General features: G+C 30.3%; 1 protein-coding gene across 4 annotated transcripts in view; it reads right to left on the minus strand.

Annotated features, from left to right (window-relative positions):
- The window catches only part of LOC129988084 (zinc finger MIZ domain-containing protein 1-like), a 213,915-nt gene that overhangs the window by 33,696 nt on the left and 156,731 nt on the right, over window positions 1–23,488 (minus strand). For 2 of the 4 annotated variants that reach the window (XM_056096209.1, XM_056096208.1), the window contains exon 1: window positions 18,407–18,628. The exons of the other annotated variants lie outside the window; for them this stretch is intronic. In XM_056096209.1, coding sequence (XP_055952184.1) covers window positions 18,407–18,426 — 20 coding nt within the window. In that variant the 5' untranslated portion in view covers window positions 18,427–18,628. Of the gene's footprint in view, window positions 1–18,406; window positions 18,629–23,488 lie in introns of those variants that run through there. 4 annotated transcript variants of the gene reach the window in all.

The raw sequence follows: 23,488 nt of genomic DNA on the forward strand, positions 1-23,488 counted from the left end.
CAATAAAATAGATGAATTTTATAAAATAAATTAGATTTTGGAATAAATATAGTAATAGATTTTACACTACAGATTTATTCTCGCAAATGAAGCCAATTTTTTTGATAATGTACTTGATGATGATTACGCGATCAGCACAATCAGACGTAAATAATTCGGCAAGAATTTAAAACATTTGCCATTAAACTGTCCAATAAGGAATTTAAGATATTCAAAGTATATTTTTATTTTGGGGAAACAATTTTCAAAGACAAATCCCTTTTAACTAAAGTAATTAATTGCGATGATAGTGCCGTAAAAGACAAAATTTTGAAGTATCATTCACAAAATCATTTTACACTAATTACTCCGTACATTACAAAACGTCGTTTCTTCAGTAATTACCGACATATTTATCACAGTAAATAAGTTCATTTGATTTATTAAAATTTAAAAAAAAAAACATGTGAATAATTATCATTTAGTCTACAGAAAATGGCTGCATTGTCCCTAAAATAGTGTACATATAAAGTAATTTTTTAAATCCGTCAGCACTGCTGTACTGGGACAGTCCTAAATCTTAAACGGAAATCTATAATCAATATATTAAAAAATGATTCAAAACTTGGCATTCTCTTACAATTTGCTACAACAATAAAAATGCGAAATTTCAAACGCTCTGAATTATAACAAGAAAAATGAAACAGATGTAATTTCACTTGAAATTACTCTATTAAAAGCTAATTGCTATTAAAATAATTTTAATAATGTTTTCAATACAAATACATGAAATAAATATACTCTTCCAATAATACAATTGTAAACGGACAACGCAAAGAATAAACTACGAAAGAAATGAAATAATCACTTGAATCAATCATTCGACCTGCGGAAGAAGCGAAAAAAATACGTCCGATGCTACCAATTATACTCTTCAAGGTTGCCAAAAAGGTAACCTCAAGTCTTACGCGAATCCAAGGTCATTCCTCCTTCCTAGAAGATTCACCCCAGCACAGAACATATTGCTTCCGGGCATATCCCACCCCCTTCAAGCCTTAGAAACATTCCTGAGGGAAAATAGTGTGAAAACTGGTCCAAGGTCGAAATCCTCCCGCTACCGATATGGCGTGCGAAACAATCAACTTCGGAAGCAGGAAAGAAAGAACGTGCAAGAGGCCCAACGATTTAATAAAAAATATTAGTAATCGATAATTAAAAACACAAACATGAACGATCAACGCAAGCGAAAAAAAAAAAGCATTCAGTCGAAATACAACAATTTATTAAGTACAGAAAAAGAAGGGGGGAATGCCTTTGAAATTAAGAGAATGCCGAAAATATTCCATACTAATGCCATTGAAATATTTAGGAATTCTGCTGGGGATGTTAAGGGATGATAGGAGGAAAAAAAGCATAAAAATTCAGAAGATTTTTTTATGACAAAATGATAATTAAATACATAACCGCACTCAGATGACAGAATGAGAGAAATACAGCGTATTTATCTGAATTGCCAAAATACCTAGAAAATGTCAATTTTATAATTTTGAAATTTGCTGAATACCTCTGTCACTGATATGTTAAAATCAATACTCTATGCCACGTGACAAACGTAACAGCACATGTTATCTAGCATCTAATTGCCAATTCTTTTAAGCTATATTTTAACAGCATGCATTTTTTTTTTTTTTTTTATTCTATAAAGCCTTCAAAATTATATTGACAGAACATATTGAACGTGTATCGGGTATTCTGTAATCAGCTTCGTTAAGAATTATTTGGTGCAAAAAAAAAAAAAAAAAAAAAAAGTTCAAAATAATAATAAACTAGTTTTTGTATAAACATTTTGCGGGAAGAAGTTGCATATTAAGAATTTTTTAAAAACAATTTTCTTTAAATTTAAATTCGTAATTTTTGCTTACAAAATAATTAATAAATAATAAATGTGAAACAAAATTTTTATGCATTTTCGACTTCTATATTGTTTATTCTTCGAATAGACAGTTTTGAAAATAAATATTATTAAAAATCAAATTAAAGGAGTCAGGTCAGCAAATGTGAATTCGTCTTATGTAAAAATAGAAGCAGCATCAAATTTTGTCAAGAAATTGACCAAAAGAAATCTTGGTAAGATCTATGAATTATCATTATGACGTATACGTTACAGTCAAGGTGATTAACTGGTTATTAGCAATAACTGGTAATTATAAGTAATAATCAGTAAAAATGATAAACGGATTAATTACATTTATCGGCAAATATTAAAAATAACTGATTAATAACATTGACCGCAACATATACATTTAAATTTTATTATTCACACAAATAAGATATATTATAAAATATTCGAAATCCCTGCGTAGTGTTTGACGTAACAAAAATAATTTAAGAATGATTTAAAGATTTTTTAAATGTAGTAATTATATTTTATAATTACTAATATTGTGACACAGATTGCGATAAATTATTGAATTTTTTTTCTTCGTCACAATATCTTTAATCAAAGTAAAAATAAATTCATTTCAATAACAAAAAAAAAGATGACTTGTTCTTTAATAATATATATTTCAAAATTCAAGTGGTAAATTTGTGGCTAATTTCAAAATTTAGAAGTCATAAAATCTTTACTGTGACTTAAAAAATAATCATTCATTAAAATCGTGAATTTAGAAGATAAGGAAGAAATATAATTGGCTGCTATGATGCACAATTCATCGAAATTCAGAATTTATTTTTTTAATTTTAAAAAGATGCAGAAAATTCAAAAATGGAGTTTCACAAAACAGCTCGTTGTCTCTGTAGATCTACTTTTTAGATATTTTAGAATTCTTAGTATTATTTGGAATTCTGAATTTCCTCATCAATATCAAGGATTTACATAATGAAGAAAAATATAAATTGCTGCAATGAGAAACAGTTCTCCATAATTTAAGAATTTTGTTTTTAAAAAATTTGTTTGTTTTTTTCATCCAAAAATTCACAAAACGGCTCGCTGTAGTTTTAGAATAAAACAATGGATTTAGATATTGTGAAATCCTCAATGCCACTTGAAGTCTCATAACTTCTCATTAAAAATATAGGATTTAAAAGATGGGGCGGGGGGTAGTTTACTACAACGAAGAATAATATCTCGTAATTCAGAATTTTGTTAAAAACTATTTTTTTAACCAAAAATTCACAAAGTCCCACAAAACGACTCGTCGTAGCTTTAAAGCGAAACAATGGATTTAGATGTTGTGAAATCCTCAATGTCATTTGGTATCTCATACATTCTCATTACAAATAAAAAAAAAAAAAAAAAAATCAAGGATTTAAAAGAGGGGGGGGGGATAATTTACTGCAACTAGGAATAGTTCCTAGTAATTCAGAATTGTATTTAAAAATTCTTTCTTTAACCTAAAATTCACAAAGTTCCACAAAACGACGCGTCGTAGCTTTAGAACAAAACAATGGATTTAGATATTGTGAAATCCTCAATCTCATTTCGCGACTCATACCTTTTCCATTTAAAAAATCAATGATTTAAATAGACGAAGGGGAAATAGTTTGCTGCAATGAAGAACAGTTCCTCGTAACAGAATTTTGTTTTAAAAGATTTAGTAAACGTAGAGAGAAAGCTGTAACTCTTTAATCAAAAAATCACGAGCAGAACCCTGATTGTTCTATGGAAGTGCCCGGGCGCAACACCGCTGACCCACTCAACAATTGCGAACACGGCAAAAGTAGGCAAATGACTATGCACTTTGTCGCTTTTTCATCCAAAAGGATGATGTAACGACCTTGTGTTGGAGAGTTGCCTTGAAGATCTGGTAGGGGCGAGGTGGATTTTTGTTTATTTGCTTTCTACCTGGCCAAAGTAGGGTAGATCGTATTTCCCAGGAGTCGGTTGTTTGACAATTCGTTTCGTCATTCAGTTGACCTCGACACATTACTAGATGGCGAGTTTCAAAACCTCGTCTGCATTTTCATCTTTCTAAAGGTAACAAATGCAACCTCTTTGCAGCCGCCGTCAACAGAAATTGTACTTTTCAGACGACAAATTGAAAATTACGAATTTGCTTTATTTAAAAGAGCTTCGATTTTCAATTAAATGGCTGTGCTTTCAATAAAAAGTGACGAAACTTGGAGACTATTCTTTTAGGTTTGTTTGCACAAACCCCAGGGTTGTTGTTTTTTTTTATCGTCACAAGTCAGATCAAGTAAATAAGTCATTAACGGTAAAATGACGGAGAGATGATTAACTGATTGACAACAGTTCGACAATATACATATAACTAACACGGCGCAGAAGTGTCGGAGAAGTCATTGGCGACACTTTTAATTAGAATCCTACGGTATATGTTCCATACAGTATCAAGTATACGGTTTGGTTTGGTTATATTAACGTCCCGTTTGAAGCAACACTAGGGCTATTTTGGGACGGACCTCGTAATTTTGAACCGCGGTCAGATGACGAGAACGACACCTGAGCTGGCACCCCCCTCTCCACACCACACCAGCGGGAGGACGGATTTAACGTGCAACAAACCCCCTTACACGACGATTCTTCGGTGGAATCGGATCACGAACCTGAAACCCTCCAGTTCCGAAGCCGAGACCTTACCACCAGGCCACCGCGGCCCATCAAGTATACGGATGTGTGCACTGGATCATACCAGAAGCAACAAGTATTTTCAAAGACAGGCATAAAATCGAACACAAAATGGCGTAAAAATGAAAGGATTAGAAAAATATTTCAAAAAATACTAACGAAAATTGTCATTTTATGTAGATTCTATTAAAACTTAATCAATTGAATATCAATCTACAAATGCCATCCCTAAATAGGTTATTTCATCTGAATAGAATAACTTGTAGTGATGAATATTAAATTTTGTTAGACTTGATAGTTTTTGTAATGTCGTTTAGAAGTTTGGTGAGTGGGATGCTAATTCAATTCACTTTCCTTTTTAAAAACCTAGAAAGAAACTGCTGACAAGATTAGTCACTAAATGATAATTTTGTGGGTCAACTTTCATTTTTAAGATTAAGGTAATGAATTGTCAGGACTGCAGTAAAAGTTGAATTGACGTGTGTAAATGTCAAAACAGGATTTCCTTTTTGATAGAATGGATTGGAAACCTGGCGAGAGGGATGATAGTTTAGTAAACTCTTATCCTCATCACGTAAACATTATAATTTTATTTCCTATAATGCAAAGAATAATTTTTAAAAAAAATAGTTTTCAGAAAGATAGTATAAAATAATTAATATAAAAAAGATGTGATGCAAAAATTTAAAATCTTGTAAAATTAAGATTAAGTAAAATTAAAATGAGTAATTTTTTCAAAAAAATGAACCTTTTTCATTAATTTACATTAACTGAAAATTATTTTTAAAGTTTTTTTTTCTCAATATTTTAATTACATTTTCAATACATAAAAAAATCGCAACACTTTATATGACATTAAAAAACCCAAATTAGGAATAATTAAAATTTATGATTCAATTGGAAAAATCAAAAATAAATTGTTTTAAATATTATTGATAGTTTTTTTTTCAAAAAAAATTAATTACTGCATATTTGACTTAATTCAATAATTGCAAAAAAGCATAATACTCAAATAATCCAGAGCTACTGTATTGAATTGCTAAATGATTCATGAATCAATAGTGCTTTAATGCAAAATAATAATAATAATCTCGATCATTCTTTCAAAGATATAAAAATACTACACGTGCTCTAATTGAAAAAAAAAAAAAAAAAATCGCATCTGTTTTTAAAGCAACTTTTTCTTAATCTAATACGCCAGTTCTTCAAGCATTTAAAGCAAACTGCGAAGTTTAATTCGTTATACGATAAATATGCACGGACAGTCAAAAGAAGAAAAAAAATTCTTTTTAAAACGGTGTATAGTTTCCTGAAAATGCACCTGCGCATTTCCTAGAATTCTGAAGGTCAAGCTCGAACACGGAAAAACGGCGTTTTCAACAACTAATACAATAGCAACCAGGTACTATTGACCTTGAGAAATTGTGTCCCTCAAATCGACCCTCGACTTCCTGCAAAAATATCACAGTAGTGGCCACCCCACCTGAAGATGGACAGCAGCGGGGGGGGGGGCAGAGAACATCTTCCGACGATACTTTTGAATGCCCTAAAGATGGGTTCAAGAACCCCTACACCGAGTCGTGTTATCAATTCATAGTAGATCGGAAAAATTATGACCAAATATTTGTTAAATGCTTCAGAAAATTTGATTAATATGAAATCTTGTTTAAAAAAAATAAAAACAGAGCAGAAATTTTTTCTTATTATTATCAATTTATATTTAATTTATTGGATCATTTTCCCAAAGTTTGAAAAGCATGGGAAATACTCAAACCCGAAAATGCTGTTTCTACAAAAAGTATTTGAGTATAGAAAAAAACTTCAGAAAGATTTTAAAAAAGTAAAATATTTCGATCAAAATAATAAATAATGTAAACATAAAAACTTATTTCATAGAATGTAACGCAAAACAGATGCAATTATAAAGTAAACATATTCGTCAAAATTACAATCAGTTAAAAAAAAAAAGAAAGAAAAAAATACCGAATAATCTAGAATATGATAAAAAAAATTTTAAATAGTTACAATACAAATATTTATGGATAAAAACTTCCACATTCAATGAATAAACAGTTTATCCGAGTTAAAAGCTACTTCATATATATTTATATAGTGAAATATGAATAACCTTTTCAATTTTTGGAAATAAATTTATAGATTTTAAACACCACCAACAGAACAGAAAGGTGTCTATTTTTTTCTTTTTTTTTTATGTCAGCAAACGATTACAAAACTGAAGCAACGATATACAACATTGCAGCAATTGCAAAATGTTTTTACTTGTGACTGTGCAAACGATATTTTAAACAACTTCTGTCATGAAATCTGTAATCTGATAAACACACAATTTTTTTATTTATTTTTTTGCTAATGCATAATATTTTGGAGCTATTTTAAAAAGTATATTTTAATATGAATCTAGAACTTTTTAAACCACTCAGATATTTCTCACGAATCTATAATGCATACAAATTGAATAAACAAAACAGCATCATAAAAATCAAGAAGCGATCAAATAAGAAGAGGGGAAAAAAATGTGCTAAACTAAACACCAACTTCATAGCTTGAAGGTGCAGTTTATCACGACTACATATTAGCTTTTCCACCATTCTTCAACTCTACATTAAAATTAAATTCAGAATGGAATCAACTCATGCCCACAACTAATTAAAATTTTAAAGTTTATTGTGTATTTCGCAGAAGGAAAAAGAATGTGACATCAAAACAAAGCCTAAGACAACGTGAAGTTAAACAACATAAGCAGTTACGTAACTGCCATGTGATTGTGACGTCAAGCGAATTGAGTACACTCAAATTCCTCCAAAACGCAAGACAAAGCCTTTACATTAGCAGTAAAGAAATCCAGATTTTCATATTTAAAAAAAAAAATTCTGCACACAGAAATCTTAGAACAATTTCTAAAATAAATCAAATTATTGCAAATAAATATAATTTTACTGCTATAAAAAGTAAATAAAAGATTAAAGAGTAAGCCAAAAGAGGCAGTAATTGAGCCAAATAGATGTGAAACTGAGTGACAAAACGAAACCTATTCCTTTGCTTATCTCACCTTAAACCACAATTTGAAACAGGGAGACAGTACTATCCCCATTTAATCGATAAAGACCTTTCGCAACTTAGGAAGGCCGAGATCGATATAGAGAAGGGAATACATGGATTTATTTCGCACAAGGAAATCTCGCCGCTGCCTTCGATCACATTCATTCCCTTAAACATGATTACAGTTTTAACAGAGGGAACACTGTTTATTCTTTATGGCGCTTTCGCAGCCCATAAGAAGTTTTAGAATGGGTATAAAAAAATAAAGAAACTAATAATAAATAAAATTAGAATGAAATAAGTAACAAGACTTGAGAATAAGATATGAATGTATCATCTGACTTGTATTTAATTGTTTATTGCTGCCATTACTGTTTATTCCTATAACAATAACTGCTTTTAGTATTAATATTTCTAAATTATTATAAATAATAACTAATTAGATTGGGAAAATTTATCTGCAAAATAAAATTCATATTACACGCATACACTTTATGATTTTAAAAAAGAAATAGAATGTGAAATTCCTGTTGGAACTGTGATATCTAAATGACAGAATTTAAACTGAACTATGCAAAATATATTTATTTTGATAACTAACATCAAAACATCATTAAAATTTTTTTTGTTAATCTATCAGACTAATTACAAAATGCTTCTTAAGGTATATTAAAAAGCCAATTATTGGCGATTTAAGATTCTTAATTTCAATGTAGTTCTCTTTTATAAAGTCGTTTCAATTTTGGTTCAAGATTCATTTTTTGCAAAATTACATTCATTTTTATATTTTTCATAATCAACGTTTTAACGACATTCCTTTCAATTATAGAGTTTAATACGATTTTCTAACAAAAGATCTTACAAATTAAAATTTAATGCATATTTTTTGTTCAAATTTGGCACAGTAATTTCTGTAAATGCTGCAGTTTCCAAACTACAGAATAAGCATTCTATGCATTTAAAAAGATTTTAATGTTTTAATACTTAACAACACGAAAAAAAAAAGAATCTAGTATTTAAGCCTATAGCATCTAAAAGATTAGATAAAACTACATATAGTTTCTTAATTCAGCACTAGGTAATATATATCTTAGTATAATTTTGAACAAATCACTTGACATATTCTAAACTACATTTTGCTTTACACTTCATTTTAAACAAAAAAAAAAAAAAAAAAAAAAAATCAGAACGCTTTTGATTTCTAACTGACAAATTCTTGTTCACAAGCTTTTTAACCAATTTCTCACAAAAATGTAAATATTTTATACATTTTTTAAACTATCAGGAACATAGTGACGTCAAGTTTAAAGTTGACCAAATAAGCCTATTTTCGATTTCTCATAAACGAATAATTTAATTATTCAGACAAAAAAAAATAACTTCAATAATCAGAATTTATTTAATTTCATTTCTAAAATCATTTAAAAGAAAACGTTTAACATAATTTTAACGTTATATAATGTAAATCAGAAGCACTAAAGCGAAAAATAGAATTCAGCAATGACAGTTTTGAAATCCACTCAAATTTAAAACTAGAAAGTTATAAAAACTATTTATTTACAAGTAAATTTTGAAGACCATGTTTCACTAAGCTACGTAGAGATAAAAGAAATCTCTTAGAAATTAATGCACGCGCGAATCAAAAATTCAGAAAGCAATGAAATAACCACGTGGGGTTTTTTTATTAAGTCCGGCGAATAATATTTTCGATTTCTCTTAAACGATTAGTTTAATTACTTAATCAAAGAAAATAATTTCAAAACATCAGAATTTATTTAATTTAATTTCTAAAATTATTTAAAAGAAAACGTTTTAAAATAATTTTAAGGCTTTGTAATGTATAACGAAACTGCCCAGCCAAAAAATAGTACACAACAATAACAGTTTAAAATCAAACTCAAATTTAAAACGGAAGTAACAAAAACTAACAAATACATCTTAAAGACCATGTTTCACTAAGCTACAATGAGATAAATGGAATTTCTTAGAAATTAATGTAAGCGCGAATCAAAAATTCAGCAAGCAATGAAATAAACACGTGGGTTCTTTTTACTAAGTCTGGCGAATAATATTTTCGATTTCTCTTAAACGATTAGTTTAATTATTTAATCATGGAAAATAATTTCACACATCAGAATTTATTTAATTTAATTTCAAAAATTATTTAAAAGAAAACGTTTTAAAGTAATTTTAATGTTATGTAATGTAAAACGGAACTGTCCAGCCAAAAAATAGTATACAACAATAACAGTTTAAAATCTACTCAAATTTAAAACAGAAGTAACAAAAACTAACAAATCTTGAACATCTCTTGAACCATTTCTTTCATAGACTTTAAAACTAGATACAAAAATTGTGAGAATCATTGAAATTAAACAGATAGGTGGTTAACAAATTTGAAAGTAATTTTTTAAAGCAAAGATAGTAAGTAGATTTTACGAGCTATTACTGCTAAAAATAATATTTCGAATTTGAAATAAGAAAACGTACGCAAAATAAATTTTCTAGTCGATATAGGGACGTTGCAACTCGCAATTTAAGATTTCCAAATAATCATAATTTTAAACAAATATTATTGAATTATTAGATAAAAAAAAGAAATAGAAGATATTTTACCTCAATCCCATACGCCTGAAAATTTCGCGTTGTAGATCTAAGGGCACGCATAACCGCCCCCTCCTTTTTTTTCGCACCGGCATCGTAAGTTTCTTAAGAGTTAACTGAGAAATCCACACAATCTGAAAATTCGACGCCTATACAAGAATCTAGTTTCAATGAAGGGCTACCCAATAGCGTAACAGTATTTGTAGAGGGGCTAACGTTACTTCTGACCAATCTATTCTTTCCATTACTGTTACTTACCCCTCTCTTACATACCCTTCTCTTACATACCCTTCTCTTACATACCCCTTCGTTCTTGAAGCCAATATTTTGCCAAATGGCTCCATTTACCGAGAAAACTAGTAGTATAAATATTATTTTACAGAAAAATAATTATTACAGTGAAATGTTTTTTTAAAGACAGGTTAATATTCAATTTCTTAAAAAGTTTCTCAGAATCCTCCCATCCCACCCCCATTTCTGCTAAAAAATGGAACAATAACTAAGCTATGTTTAATTATAAATTTTCATTTAACCACTTAAATGTTTTATTTTCTTTACTATTTAATAAGATGGCACCTTCTATTTTGGAATGTTTTCTTATTTTGATTCAAATGGAAGGCCACTAAATACTTCAATTATCTATCTAAGTATTTTTTCAAAGTAATTTTTATATTGAATTACAATCATTATGAATGGTTTATTTTTTGCTTACAACTATCAAACTTCGATAAATCGATGCACGTACGGCATACGAGCAAAACAGTTAAGCGTTAAATAATCAAAATCAATATGTGAAATTTAAATTTATATTCGCTACCTTATAATATAAATGGCAGAAAAGATAACTGTTCATAGTTTCTTTAATTTAGAAACACGATTTATAATTTAGGAAATTGAGTATTAATTATATTAAAATGTAGATTGAGACATTTAATTCTTACATAATTCAATTTAATCCATCAGAGCAATAAAAAAAAACTCTTTATTTTAAAGTTTAAATTTTTATCTAAAGTCTTTAAATCTTAAAAATAATATCTATTAAATACCTTATTTTTCGTTTGAAATCCATAGCTGCATCATTTTTTTTTATATTAATAAATACAATTTCTAAATAATATTTAAAAACTTTTAAAAACCTATTCAAAAATAGGAATGAAAATTTTAATACAAAATAATTTTCCATCAATTTACGACTCTACTGAAGTAATTGGTTCGTCTTAGAGGGAATGAAATGTTTTGATTATTAAAATATGATATGATCTAATTTACGATACGATCTAAAAAACTAATATTCTACAAGTATTAACTAGAATATAAAATTAGCAAAAAACAAAATATTATTTTGAAAATGATTTTTCAGTCAAATAGAAACAGCATAACGATATTACAATAGAGCAATTTTATTTTTTAAAAAAAAGAATTCTAGTTGGAACAAGACAGAATTCTAGTTTAGAACATACGGACACCAGAAAACGATATCATAACATTTATTATTTTCAATTTAAGATCGGTACTGAAAAATAAATTTAATTTCAGAGATAATTGATTAAATTGGAATCTAGAAACAACTTCGTATTTTATATTAAAGTTAATATAAATAGCCATTTTTTTTTGTTGCCAAATTTGGCGATTTAGTTAAAAAATCTGACACTCAAAACACCATTCTTTTCTTATCTTGAGCAGCAGGTGCAGCAGGGGGGGGGAGGGTTCCGCTATTGTTAAAGTAAAACCAGTGGAACCAAATGACGATTTTTGATTTGTCAGGTGTAGGGATTGCAATACCCGTATACGGGGGTACCGAATACCGGTATTTTGAACCATTTGTACAATTTTGTACTCTCGGTATTCACAAGTTTAAATACCGTTTTTTCGGTATTTAATAGAAATTATTTAAATTGTCTCTAGTATATGTTCAGGGATCGCCAACACAGCAAAATAGTATACGTTTTTGTTTTTGTGTCTCACTAACGGGCGAAATTAGACTGAATACAAAGTTGCATCGTGCGATCAAAAGAAGTATAAACTACTGTTTGACAACGTATTATAAAACCTTCCGCTCTTTTGCGCATGCGTTAGGATGGGTTTAATTCGACAAAATAGGGATTTGAATCGATATGGGTTTGAATATGGTTTTTGAAATTGTGAAATCCACTCCAAAAAGCAATAATTGACTTAACCTGCAAATTAATTTTTCTGATAGTGAATTCGATTCAATATCCAGAACTGTATCAGCTCTACTTCCAATAAAATTTGCTGTTGAGGCATTATGTTGGAGAGATTATAATTTATTAACAGCTAATGTAACAATAAATGTCATGTCGCAGTCAATGAAAGAACAGCACACATTACTACCTCAAGAATTATATATTACATTGAAAAGTCGCATAGAAGAAAGGTATACCGAATTAGAAAATGTCTTATGGTATTTAAATAATTGTAAGGATTTTTAAAGTGAAAATGAAAAAGAAAAGACATTAACCAATCCAAATCTGATCAAGTTTATAGTAAGGGTTCTTAAAATTTTTTACCCACAAACCTATCCCCATTCAGAAGAATTCGGTACAATTATTGAAGTTTACGATGACACTAATGTCGATGGTGAAAAGGAATTCTCTTGAACAAAAATTAGAATTAGCGATAAATAAAAACATTTCAACGAAAAAAAAAACAATACAGAAATCAGCTATATCCAAAACCATCCGACGAGAAATCGATTTATTTGAAGATGAAGGATTTAGAGGTAAATACTTGGGAAAAGTATATCGCGCATTGATAAGAGTATCACCAACTAGAAACGCCGTAAGAGCGTTTTCGACAGCTGGTAATTTTTGCGCAAAATTACGTTCCAGGCTTAATGACAGTACAATAGATGTATTATGTTTTCTAAGATCACATTTCAAAAATTTGTAATAGTACCACATACTGAATAGTGATATTTACACTTTTTTGTGATTTAAATAAATAAGATGTTCCTTTACTTTTTTGTGATTCTTTATATACTGTTATAATTTATGTTACAAATTATTTTTGTCATATTTACACTTTCTAATAAAACTGGCAAATAAAACAAAGAAACACCTGTATTTTCTTTCTTTTTCTAAATGTCTACTACCGGTATTAATACCGGTATCCCGGTATTAAGATCTAAAAAATACCGAATACCGGTATTGAACTTTTGGTCCGATATTGCAATCCCTAGTCAGGTGGCATGAGCTCTCAATAGATTTTATACTTACATTCTGGAAATTGCTATAAAAATTAGTAAAAAAAAAAAAAAAGAATTTTAGCAAAATTTAAAGCATGGCTCACAGATGTTCTATTTCAATTTTCTTACTTTTATTTTTAGGCAAATTTCTTATAATAACACATTTTTTGTAATGGTTCTCATGACACGACTTTGTAAATATTTCTGCTAATGTTCACGATTATGATCCCTAACATTTTGCTTGTATTATCCTATTATAGCCTGTGTAATTTCTGTAGTAATTTCAAGTTCACTCGTTTTCCCTACTCTTCACTCTTTCTACTTCTCCGTTGCCATGCTTTCGACAAAGCTTGTTTTTTTTTTCCACGCCAATACGTTTCGGGAATACCTTAACAGCTGTGTAAAAAAAAGAAGAAAAAAAGTGACACTGTTATTTGCCTCAGCGTTGCGAGGCAGAAAATGTGAGTTTGAACAACCTACAGAATATAGACAGACTATAAACGACTGCGATTTCAGGGGAGTATCGCATTCCTCAATACAAGGTTCTTAACCTCTGGACATAACAGGTGAATATGCATCATAATAATATTACTTAGTAAATGTTTTTGTTAAAAGATACTGTTCGTCAACGGATTCTGAGACGACCACATTTCGACGATTCCATCTCAGTAAGGGGTGAGACGCTGAACGATGAGTGCATTTCCGGTATTCCCTTTGACCTTGGATTCCCTCTATAAGATACTAGTAAATGTAAACACATCCTATTAGATACGAGTAATTAAAACTCATCCTAACGCATGCGCAAAAGAGCGGAGGGTTTTACAATCCGTTGCTGAACAGTAAGTAGAATAATTTTGATTGGATTTTTAACCTATCTGGGATGCGTTGCAAGGTGAGTAAACATTTTGGATGAGTTCGTAGATGCGTTATCTAGCTCAAGTAGGTGAAAATAGTGGACGCTTGGAATTTTCGATTTCCCTGTAATATCTGTCCCTCGGGGGGGGGGCACCTCGGAATGATGATGAGATGCTTCCGGCATGGTGGTTGGATCTCGCCACCCTGGAGGGTACACTAATAGGTGGGGGATCTGGCTCCTCCCATCGATGACGGGACGTACTTCCTTCGGGGAGGGTTGTACCTTGGCCGGTGGCGGCCCTTAGGACTCAACCACAGTTCCCGCCAATTGCTGTTGCGGCGGTCCGGTCATTCAGTTTTATGGTTTAAATCCGTGTGCCTTAGGGAGGGTCGGAGAGTTAGATGGTTGACTTCCCTGTAATATCTACACAAATTAAAATAGAATAATAAATAAAATTATGAAAATTTATTGAGTTTGACTTTCGGTAGTTACAACTGCCTAGAAGTTAAGGACAGAAAAAGATTTCTAACCTGAAATGCCAGATTTAAATAAATAAAAACTTCTCAGATTCCTTCTGCGGTTTTGCGCATGCGTTAGGATGGGTTCAATTTAATAAAATAGTGGTGCGAGGTAAGATGGAAGGCGGAAACGCTTACATTTAGCAATAAAGTATAATCCGAAAATGCACTCATCTTTCCGCATTTCACCCCTTAGTGAGATAGAATCATCGAAAAGTGGTTGTCTCAGAATACTGAAAAGAACTATACATTTTTTTAAATTTTTAAATTGTTTAAATGTAAATGAAATAAAGTTTAATAGCTCGAAGAAAACTAATTAAATTAAAATAAAGGAATAGAAATATCTATTGGAAACATGGGAGAGTGATTGGTTTTAACACCTGCTCCAGAAGCAGCAGGAGATTTAATTCTTTTTAAAGTATTTTATTATAATCTTTAGCTTGGAAGCGACAGTGTGAGCGTATCTATTTCGTCTTTAATTCAACTTTTAAACTAAATAAAATTATTTTATAAATCGTATTTTCTTCGAGGCAATATACATATGTTCATTTACATACCACAAAGTCATCTTAATCATTGGAACAAAACGGCATTTGGCAAATATTTATTTTTTTAAATACTGTCGGAGTATCAAGAAATTCATTTCCATAGAAATTAACTAAACTAATGCCATTACTATACCACCTGCTCAAATTTCGAATCATATTTTATAGTATTTATTCTTATAATCTTCGGTATGGCATTTTATTTTGTGCAATAAATACAAAATTTGTTTTTAAATTCATTTTTTTACTGAACCTCGTCGTAATGGAACTTTTGATAATCAAGATGATGTCTGCCGCAATACTGAGGGTTGAAAGTATTTAAAAAAACATTATATTTTTAAATAAAATTAATTTTTAAAAACTGGAAACATATTTCCATTTGATAGCTCTAACTGAAATATTCAACAATGACAGTAAAAATAAATATAAAACTTCAACAAATGTTTAAAATAATTTTGGGCCTTATTAACATTTTCATATTAAATCAACAGAAGTGGGCTCTTTGAAACGTTCTAGAGCATTATCTATAAAGATGTCCCACAACATCCGCAAGCAGAAATTGTCGATCTTGAATAGGGCCGTAAATGCCCGAGTGCTCAAATTTTTATTTTCAGAGCTTCACATATGAATACTTCGTACTACGTAATATAGAAAAGAAAATCGAGTATGCATTTACAATGCTTTTTTTTTTTTTTACGTTTGACTGAATCTAAAAAATATTTTAAGAAATTAATTTACAGAACTACAACTGTAGTAATAACAGGATCACATACCAAATTTCATATATGTAAATCTTAGCGTGTAAGAAATATCGCATTAACAAGGCAAACACTGACAGCCAAACAATCATTTGACGGATTCCATTCAAAATTGACAAAAATTTACAAATTAGATAAAAATTTCATACCAAATTTTATTCATATAGCTACAAATAAACTACAATATAAAATTCATATAGCTACAAATTCAGGGAGATCTGAAACTTAGACTCTTCAGAGTTTGCAAGCTCAAATTTTTTTTTTTTTTTTTTTTGGTTGATACAATATTTTCTTTATTTCGAATATGAGAATGTAAAATGATGTATGTAAATTATATACTTAAAATGAGACATCTCAAATTCGTCGGAAAGTACTATCTGAAAATATCTAAAGAGAATCAAGAGAATGAACAATACTTTTAAATATAAAAGTTTTTTTATATACTATTTTTTTCATAGTTATGTGATATATAATTAGAAAATAAACAATCAAGCATTTAGTAAAAATGAAATTCATAAAAAAAAAAAAAATTCCAATTTTAAACTTACGAATTATGGATTTATTTTAAAAATATTAAATCTATTTTTGAAAACTGTTTTGGTTTCATGGCTCAAAAGCTTTTAAAACATGCTGCACCACACACAAGATTTTAAAAATTAATTCAATTTATTGCGAAAAACAAGCTCAGTACAAAAATGATATCAAAATAAACAAGAGCTCATATATACATTGCAATCTAATATCACATAAAAAAAAATTGAAAATTGGACAATTTTCTCGATTATTTTTGCTTACAATTAATGAAATACCTCAAATAAAGAAATGTTTAGAATATTTCTGTCATCCTAGTATTGTTTTGCTAGCTCTTACCAGATATTATGAACGGCTATTTCAAAAGTGCTGAAATATAGGAATTCAATTAACATTTTACTTTAAATTTCAGCGCGTTATTGGCACAAATTTGAAACTTTTATTTCTAGAAGAAACAAAGTTGCATATTTTAAATAAAAATTGAAAGTGGATATTAATAAAATAATAATCGTTATGAAAAGCTTAAGTTTTCGAAGATCACGATTTAGATTACACCCCCCCCCCTCTCCCTCAAGGAATAAAAAGACCATTCAGGAACCTACGAGTTTATCACACAGGTTACCACATACACACATGAATCCTAATCTTGGCGATTTTCTTTTTTTCATCTACTGTGCGGATCATAAATTTGGTGTTCTCATAATCGCCTCACCGCTAAATTTTTGCGCCAGGGTTTACAGCTAATTCTGCCAAACACCAGACTTAATTTTTTTCTGTATCAAAACACACTGGTGAAATAGACTCAAAACCGATAACAAAATAGGGGAGGGGGGCAGGGGAGATGTCATCAAATGGGTAAGAAATTAATTTTAATCAATACTCCAGAATTACAAGATTTAATTACAAATATATAAAATTATATTTCTAATCATTAGACATAAAAGTGCGCGAATAGTTAGTTATACTATTATTTTATAACTAAGTATTAATTTTTATATTATACCAATTTACAGGATTTTTAGAAAGTTAAATAATTTTTCAAAGTACTTATGCATTTATGGATTCAATTCTAAATATACATTAATACTGCTTTGCATTTGACTATAACATTCTAACAAAATGTCAAGATATTTTTCAACTACCGTTATTTCGACATAAAACTTATAAATATAAACGACATAAAACTTATAAATAAATATATCTTCCGGCATTACCGGGTTTCTAAACGGGCTGTTTATCTTGTCCCTCATATTCTGACAAAATTTAACTGTCACACATGTGGCGAGACAATAAATTGGCAATAGAGAAAAAAAATAACTATCTACCCAACAATAAAAATATCCACACATTTGCTCCATATGGGAAATCAATCTTTATTCTACCAAAGAATTACCGCTTTATTGCAAGTGAAATTTCAAAAATGAATATTTTTTTTAATAAGCATTCGCAGTTGATGGGATGACATATTAATTTGTACTCATGTTGTGTGCAATTCAACATACAGACTGGTGATTGTAAAATAAAATACAAAAATATTGAATAATTAGAACTCTCCGTGCTCTTTTATCTTTTTACTTATTTTCATTTTTGAATTACCATGTGTGCATTATGTTTTAACTTAACATAGCAAAAGAATAAAAAATTTAGTCATTCACAATAATTAAAATCATCATTATTAATTCGAAAAATAATTAAAACGCGCTTGGAGGCTTTTAAAAAATTAGCTAAATGTTTAACTAGATGAAAAATTGAAACTTACCTTTCTCTATTGAGGCACATCAGTTTTTAAAAAAAATTACAATTTATACTCTTGTCTGTATGTGCCTCTCGTAACAACATAATGATGATGGTAATCCATCGTGTCGTCAGAAAATCCAATAAATGCACATAAACACTGGCGCACTTATAAACAATCCATAGCACTATTACACAGAGAGAATCACTGTAACCGCAATCGGCAGAGTTCCTGCCTCTCGCCCGAGTAGTGCGACCTTGAATGAAAACAAACCGGAACTCTCAAACCGTCTCGGTTCAAACCGCGAGGTCGGATTCACGCTCTTTTGTCTACGGGTGATCAACTCGTAGTAACGTGGCGCCATCTAGGGGTGATCGTATCACTTATGCGGGTAGAGAGAGTGATCAAAAGGTATGAAGGAAGGATTACTTTTTTTTGTTGCTGGTGGTTGGCTGCTATTTCGTATACCCCGCGACTTTTAGAAAATCATAAGGCGAGATTATTGGACGACGGGCACAGGTGAGCGAGCAACCATGTTTCTGCGAGTGAGTGGAGAGGTGCACTTCCTGCTTTTATGATTCCTTTGTTTCTTTTAAAGTGAGGCTCGCGACTTTTGGAATGGGATCGCAAAGTTAATTTTTTCCCCCTGCGATTACGGGCAATTTTTAACGTTCCAGAATCCGACATTTTTTTTTTTTTTTCTCTTCTCTTCTGTTAGGACGTGCGTTGTTGTTTTTTTTTAAAAAAATAATGCGGAAATATGAATCGATATATATTAAGGGCTATCAAAAAAAATTTTCGAGGGCTCAGTGAATTAAAAATGATACAGATGAAATAGTCTGTTCTAGGAATGCACACAGAAATAAATACTATCACCCAAAAAGTTTTCACTTTCTACTTCGAAATTTCACCTCATCTACCAAATAAAACTCAAATAATTCAGGTGGACTTAAAAAAAATTATAAAGCATATATAATACTTGTAGATTCAATTATTAAAAAATATATATAAATGATTGCACAAAAGAACAATTCCAAATGACGAAAATTGATTGAAATAAAATTAAAAAAGGGGCTTTCGAGTAAGTTTTTTTCCCAACAATCAAATTAATGAATTCGAAAAATCGAATTCATTATTCGATTTCGTGGTTTATATACAGTAAAGAAAGGTATTAAGCCAAAGAATAAATTACTTTGTATGTAATGGTGAAGAATGAAATATTTAATGCATTGTTGACCAGCAATTCGATGCCAGGGTTATGGAAATACGTGTTGACTCGTAAGCTGCCGACATTGTGTTAAAAAAAAAAGTCACGTGCCTTTATTTATAAAACGAGTCTAAACATGTTTTAACACTTCTACAATTTCACCAATAATCCTAAATAACAAAAGACATGCTAATCAATTTTTAAAAATACCATTCTATCATAATAAAAGTTTCATAGAATCATAATGTATCTTATGAAATAATTTCTAGAAAATGTTTCACAAGATATCGTCAGCGACATTTAATTTCAGTGCTTAATTTTCCTTAAACAAAATGTACGCAAATAATCTGATCAGTCATCAACGTAAATACATCAAATTCACTAGGTATGCCGGATATTTCAAACGAAAAATAAATATTTCCATCTGTGTGGGTATGTAACTAAAATTTAAAATTCCGAAATTACACCCACACACACATGATACGTTTATGAACTATGCACCTACATGGAATGCGACAGAACACCAAACGGTAATATCATGAATCTAGCAGCCCACACTCGTCACCAATTACAAGCGTCGCAATTTGTCAACACCGCGTGAGGGATTAAGTGGATATCGTTTGCACCTCCCGTTTACACTACACCCCATCATTCCGGTCATAAACACTCGGACCCACAACAAGTAATGGAAAAACATTAGCTTAAAACTCGTTTGCAAGTACAGACCACCGGAAAAAGCCAAACGACCTTTTTTTTTTCGCTTTTGTTTTTTCTATTCTACAGTAGTATGTAATACGTGCTTTTGTGTTTTCAGCCACGCCGCCTTGTTCTAAAAACAGGAGAAAGGGGGGCGGCGGAAAAAATACAAGGGGTGGAGGGGTTGGAGAGAAGGAATGAGAAAAAGATTTATGGACCGTCTCTATTTCTGTAGTCGGCGTTGGTTAGCTCGGAATTCTCCTTTTTCGCCGGTTTTTTGACGACCCGGAGTAATAATTGATCTTTTTTAGCACCCACTGAACACTGAATCAATAAGTTGCGAGGGTACAACACGGGGGCGGTCAAAAAAGTGAAGGGGTGTATCGCAAAGGTCATTATTCTTTTCTCTTCTTTCCGCCAACGGATTTAGAGGAGGGACGTTTACTTTCAGAATGCGTGGGTGTTTCGTTTTTCGACAGAGAAATTGGATCTTTGAATAAAGATGGAAATATCAAAAAAAGAGGGTATGTAAGAGGGTGGCGTGGAGAGCGGTCTTGGCTTAAAGCCACTAAAATCTTCAGATTTGCATTCTGGATCGAATGTTATTCAAAGGTCTTGTCTCGATTGGAAGAACAGATTTATTTTGGGAAGAATGTGGTTTTGGTTTTAATTCGTGTCTAAAAGGGAACAGCTATATTAAATCGATATTTTGATCATTTCGTTCAACGTTAAATGAATTATTGTAAAATATAGCAGAAGCAATTTTGATACGTAGGCGGGCTAAATCGTAATTCTATCTACTGATCAAACTTGAAATATGACCGGACGATATGTTCATCCATTAATTTTTAGTTACTTTGAATAATAGATATTTTTTTTTAACTTCCTGTCAAATATTATTTTATTTTTTTCAGCAATGAATTAGGTTCAGCACTTGTGTGTTGCTTAAAGCTTTGTTAGTTAATTGTTGATGACTTTTTGATTTTTATGTTATTTGAATAAATAATACATATAAAAACATTTTAATGATATGAAAAAAAAATGATGTAATTTTATACATGTATTCGATTAAAATGTATATATTCACTTCATAAAAACTTCAAAAAAAAAAAAAAAACCCTCAAATTTTTTATTAAAAATTTTTTTTTTTTTTTTTTTTTTTTGGTAGATAAACGGTTGTTGAAATGGAACCGTCGATCTGGCCAAAACGAGGCATCTTTATTTAACCTAGGCATTTAAACTTTCCTGGTTATTTTCTGCCTTTTGATTAATTTATGTATGTGCTGTAAAGATAAATGTTTTTTAACATTCAGAAATCAAACAATTGAAGGTGCTTCTATGATTTTCTCTGCTCTGTTTCTTTATTAAATTTACAGACTAAATCCATCATAAAGTCTTCGATTTTTATAGAAAATATGGAAGTCAAATTATTTAAATAACAATAATGAAATTTCAAATATCAACAGATAAATATAGAGTCAATTAGTGACATCCGTTTTCTAAACAATTATAAACGCAAGTGTTATTAAAGATAAATAAAAAAGTTTCCTTTTGCAAACTACATAATTTAAAACAAAGATTTTTATATTTATTTTATTCCCAGTTCGAATTCAAATTCGAATATTCAAGTTCTAGAAAGTTCCCTCAAATATGGACCAATACTAGAAATAAATAAAAATTATGAATGCATTTACAGCTTAACATATTAAATAAAAAAATTGTAAAATTTAAAAAATTAGGCAGATTAAAACTATTGAATCAGTATTAACTGAATGCTTTTACTTTGTGATTTCTTTGAACTGAACAAAATAATATCCCGAATAGTAATACCCTCAGCTCAATGCATTATAATATTTACAATCTGTAGATTTTTTTTTTTTTTTTTTTTTTTTTACACTTTGGGTCTCACTTTAACATAGAAAAATATTTTGGCAATATAATTTTAAAATACCGATAAAATAAAAATTAAATAATTGCTGACAACAAAAATAGCAGTGATAGTAATGAAATTATTAGTAATACGTAAAATTCGCTTAAAAATCAAGATAATATTTACAAAAATATTTCTATATGCTATCAAGAATCTACTGCAAAATATTATTAAAAAAACACACACACACAATTTAGGCGAAACACAGCTACTTTCTAATATGGTGCTTTGTTTGCATCTGAGCAAGTAATCTGATAGCTTAATGACCTCGAACTTCACATTCTCAGACTCCTCGAGTAATTCCAATTCAAAAACCGCGCCAAAAATAACCACCACTGACCGCAAGATGAGCGCGCAGGACTTAGTAGATCCTCGCACGTGAAACCTGCGGACCGCAAAACAACCTCATAAACACCCTTGTTTACGAAGTGGATTCTGCTGCAGTTTGGTGGAAAAAGGACAACAGAAGAGGGAGGGAGGGTGGCAGAGGGGGTGGAGGGAATGATCAAATAGAATAAAAAAGAAAAAAAAACTTCCCCTCCCTCGGTGATCGGGTGAGGCTACAGAAGACAAAACGCATTCCCCACAGCAGTTCGATGTTTTCAAGGCTACGGCATACGGGGAGGGGAGTGACTCACTCAGAGTGCGATCCCTCCCCCCTTCTTTCTACTTTCTGATATCGAACTCAGGTTACTACATTTGGCTCATAATCGCTGTCGTCACTTAAGTGGCATATCATCATCACGTTGGGCATTGAATTAAGGCGAGACTAGTTTTGAAAGTTCCATTTCAAATGAATGACAATTCAGGAGATGAATTGATAGCGAGGTTTTGGAATGCTTTTTTGAATTTCTGTTTCAACCGAGTTCCTTATTAGTTTTATAATAAATTCGTTTCTTTTAATAACTACGATGCATTTAAAATCTAAAATGAATATTTAAGATTAAAGAAAATGGCATTATAATAAAAGTAAATTAGTTGGAATACATAATAAAAGTATATTTCGTGGAACTTATAGTCACACCACCAAGAAATTTGAAAAATTTAAATTCTACTAAAAAAACATGACATTTAAACGTTAATTAAATGGATTTCTTTTGTATTTGGAATCAGTTCAAAATGTATATATTAATCCGGAAATCACAGAAATTACTATACTTTACATTTTTTGAAAATAAATTGTACTAAAAAATTCTCAAATTATCTTTTTTAAGTTATCCGTCCGATCACTATAAAAGAATGTAAACAAAGAAAGTGAGTGTCTTCTTCTTGA

Source organism: Argiope bruennichi, chromosome 10 (assembly GCF_947563725.1).
Source record: "Argiope bruennichi chromosome 10, qqArgBrue1.1, whole genome shotgun sequence".
NCBI lineage: Eukaryota > Metazoa > Arthropoda > Arachnida > Araneae > Araneidae > Argiope > Argiope bruennichi.